The following is a 4,086-nucleotide window of genomic DNA, read 5'->3' as shown; positions in this document are numbered from 1 at the left end:
TTTTTGTCACACCAAATGGATTTCATTTGTGATGGATTCAAATATGACATGATGAAATTTGGAGACGGAAAATGGGTGGAAAAATGAGGATCAGTTCTCGAAGATCTTGTATAAAGTAAGAAATTCAGGATATTTTTTCAGTCTAACTCATTTGATTAACACAAAAAGACTGATATCATTCTTTTCTTAATTTTGCTCCTTCTCTATTTATGTTGTTGTCTCTTCTTAATTCTTAATTCATTCACTAAGGAACATACGCAAATGACAAACATGTGTCCGTTAATAGATTTGTTCCTTCTCCATTTACCTTCTTGTCATTTCTTAATTTATGATATAGAGAGGAAACTAAAATTTCATGTGAGGAGACACTTACCCTTTTATTGAAGGACTGTTTGGTTATTGCCAATTTGTTGAAAACTGCAAAACATATGCAAATGGGAAAAATGCGTTTTTGGCAACATTTTCGAGAGCGATGCGTATATTTTAGAAAAAGGCAACTATAAAGGAATTCTTTTTAAAAAAACCTAATAGAATGTCAATACAATTTTAAACAATCATTCAAATATATTTTTTATTTATCTTGTTTGAAATATTATGTTACAAATTTAGTTACCAAACATATTTTAATTTGAAAATAAATAACAGCACAGCAACAAAAATAAAACATTACTTTTGCTAGTATAAAATTGAAAATGTGAAATAAAAGTAGTTGTGAAATATAAATAAACGTCATTCATGACTTATTCGGTATATTCATGTACATTAGTGTTCGTACAACGGTGGGGTATATTCGGTATATTATTTTGATAAATATAGTGGAGTGCCCCATTCAATAACATCGAGGATTAAATAGGACATAACGAAACAAAAGACGGTACAAGAAATTAATGTCCAGGTTCATCCTCCCAAATTGACTTAAAAAATTCACCAAACCAGTCCCTATAAAATCAACATGAAATCTATCCAACAATCCAACTTCATACCATTTTTCACAAGATTTTTTGCCCATCCCATTAAACCATCTCATATTTTTTTAATTCTCAATACGCCTCTCTCTCCATTGTTGTTGTAACCTGTAAATTACCTCAAAAATCGAACCAGAGAGAAGGTCTTAAAGCTCTATCAAAACACCTCCAATGGCGACCATGTCTGCTGTTTTCATCAAAACACCAAACCCACCTTTCTCTTTAGCCAAAACCCAGAAAACCCAATTCACCACATCCAACAATCTCTCATTTTCTCAGCGTCCAAACAAGAAGACCCATCAAAGGACCCGAATTCATTGCGGGTTGATCGAGCCAGATGGTGGGAGGCTCGTTGAGCTTGTGGTTGAGAAGTCTCAGAGAGACCATAAGAAAAGACAGGCCCTTTCGATGCCTCAAATCAAGCTATCAAAGATCGATCTTGAATGGGTTCATGTGCTCAGCGAGGGTTGGGCTAGCCCGCTCAGAGGGTTCATGAGAGAATCTGAGTTCCTCCAAACTCTTCATTTCAATTCGCTCCGCCTCGAAGACGGTTCCTTCGTCAACATGTCGGTGCCAATTGTGCTCGCCATTGACGATCTGCAGAAGAACCAGATCGGCGGGTCCACATCCGTTACTCTCGTCGACGCCGGCGATAACCCGGTTGCGATTTTAAGCAAGTAAGGACATTTTGGTCATTTTCTCTTTTGAATTGCATGTTTATGTGAAGTACATGTAATTGTAATTATAGTTGTATGTATGTTTAATTGTCTAATTTGAATTATGTTAATATTATTTTAAAACTGCGAAAGTGATTAAATTATTATATGAAATATGGTTATTTACAAAGATGATGCAGTTGCTTAGCTTATATAGGATGGATTATAAAAAAATAATAATAATAAAAATAAAAATAAACAAAAAAAAAAAAAAACTGAATTTTAAGACTGGGATTTAATTTTTAATGAAGCTCAAAATTGTAGTAAATTGGTAATTGTTATTATTATTATCTCGACAATTTATTTTCTTGTGCTGGTGGATTAGTGAAAGAAAAAAGCTTTTTACAAGTATTCAAAGTAGTAAGGTAATGAATGAGGTCATGCCTAACATATTGTTGATTTAGTCCTCTTGGTGTGTGGCCCTTGTTTGTTATTGATCATGTGTTATAAATGCTATGACAGAGCTGACTTCCTACATTATATATGATTATGTGTGTGACAGTATTGGACTCAATTCTTCAATTTGTATATTTTAAAATTGAGAAAAATAGAATAAAATAGAGACCATCTTTGAAAAACTGTTTCTATACCTTGCTCCAATGGCATGGTATTTTCATGAATTAACTCAGATGGACATTTGCCCCATTATTTACTACTTTCTGATTGTTTAATTCATGGAGTTGTGAAGAGCTTATGTTGTCTTCTTTATTACAATTACAGTATTGAGATATACAAGCACAACAAGGAAGAACGAATAGCGAGAACTTGGGGAACCACAGCCCCTGGTCTACCTTATGTTGAGGAAGCTCTAAGTAATGCTGGAAACTGGTTGATTGGAGGTGACTTGGAGGTTATAGAACCAATCAAGTACCATGATGGTCTTGATCGGTTCCGATTGTCCCCTGCAGAACTTCGTGAGGAATTCACGAAACGTAATGCAGATGCAGTGTTTGCTTTCCAGCTGAGGAATCCTGTGCATAATGGCCATGCTTTGCTGATGACTGATACTCGTCGTCGGCTTCTTGATATGGGCTACAAGAACCCTGTCCTATTGCTTCATCCATTGGGAGGCTACACTAAGGCAGATGATGTTCCACTAAGTTGGCGAATGAAGCAACACGAGAAGGTGCTTGAAGATGGTGTTCTTGATCCAGAGACTACTGTGGTTTCTATATTCCCATCTCCCATGCATTATGCTGGCCCAACTGAGGTGCAGTGGCATGCAAAGGCTCGGATTAATGCAGGAGCCAACTTTTACATTGTAGGTCGGGATCCAGCTGGTATGGGCCATCCAGTTGAGAAAAGAGATCTATATGATGCTGACCATGGGAAGAAGGTACTGAGTATGGCTCCCGGACTGGAGCGACTAAACATCCTCCCTTTCAAGGTACACAAAGCATCTTAGCTTTTATTAGCTTCATCATGGCAATCTTGTCAGTTAATTTTTGTAAAATCCAGAGTACTTATTTTTCCTTGTACTTCTGCAGGTGGCTGCATATGATAAGACACAGAGTAAAATGGCATTTTTCGATCCTTCAAGGGCTCAAGATTTCCTCTTCATCTCAGGCACCAAGGTATCTTTCATTCCTTAGAGTATTGCCAACCTTTCCTTTAATATATGAATGATCCAGAACTCGAAGTATGACCATAAAATGAACAAAGCTACTCGAGCTTGGTTCATGATCGACTCAGGTGGGTGTCTTTCGAAAAGATTAGCCCATGAGAGGGAAAAGGCCAAGATTAATCATATCTAAGAACTTCCTTAGTCTTTAAATTTGCATTAATAAGCACTCTAGTCTCCATTTATGATTGGCTTGATTAGAAGGCTCATTGAGATTGGCTCAAGAGACAAGAGACTTGTTCAAGAAAATGCATTAGACTTTACATTTGTGATTGGAAAAGTTAGAAGGGAGAGAGAAATTAGTGAAAGAAAATGCATTACATTCAAGTACATTACATTTTATGCTTGTAGTATATGCCATAAGACTCATATCTGAATGCTTGCATCTTGCAGATGAGGACACTTGCAAAGAACAGGGAGAACCCTCCGGACGGATTTATGTGCCCTAATGGTTGGAAAGTGTTGGTAGACTACTATGAAAGTTTGTCTTCGGCCGAGAGTGGAAAAGTTCCTGAAGCTGTTCCAGCTTAGGAGGAGGATAGGATTCGTGCTGTCAAAACATAATACCTTATGCTTGGGAGGAACATTAAAACCTTTCTCCAGTATGAGGTTAACACAATAAATTAAGGCAGTGGTACATAGACAGATAGCTTTGTCTTGTTAATCTGTAATAGAGCTCCAATACTGTCACGTTGAAATTGTGCACTTGTGCATGCATCAATGTATCATATTGTGATGGTGCTTTTATGAAACAAAACAATTTTTGGATACCTTTCAAAATCAA

General features: G+C 36.6%; 1 protein-coding gene across 1 annotated transcript; it reads left to right on the top strand.

Annotated features, from left to right (window-relative positions):
* Positions 1-866: 866 nt before the first annotated feature.
* LOC132275088 (ATP sulfurylase 1, chloroplastic) lies at positions 867-4,086 on the top strand. Its single transcript, XM_059776473.1, has 4 exons — positions 867-1,642; positions 2,402-3,068; positions 3,169-3,255; positions 3,696-4,086. The coding sequence occupies exons 1-4, from the start codon at positions 1,137-1,139 to the stop codon at positions 3,831-3,833; spliced, it is 1,398 nt and encodes a 465-aa protein (XP_059632456.1). The 5' UTR covers positions 867-1,136; the 3' UTR covers positions 3,834-4,086.

The sequence above is a fragment of the Cornus florida genome, unplaced genomic scaffold (genome assembly GCF_030987335.1).
Source record: "Cornus florida cultivar Cherokee Brave unplaced genomic scaffold, ASM3098733v1 CherokeeBrave_3.0.0_Hap2_Chr09, whole genome shotgun sequence".
NCBI lineage: Eukaryota > Viridiplantae > Streptophyta > Magnoliopsida > Cornales > Cornaceae > Cornus > Cornus florida.
This window is presented reverse-complemented; position numbering and strand designations above follow the sequence as displayed.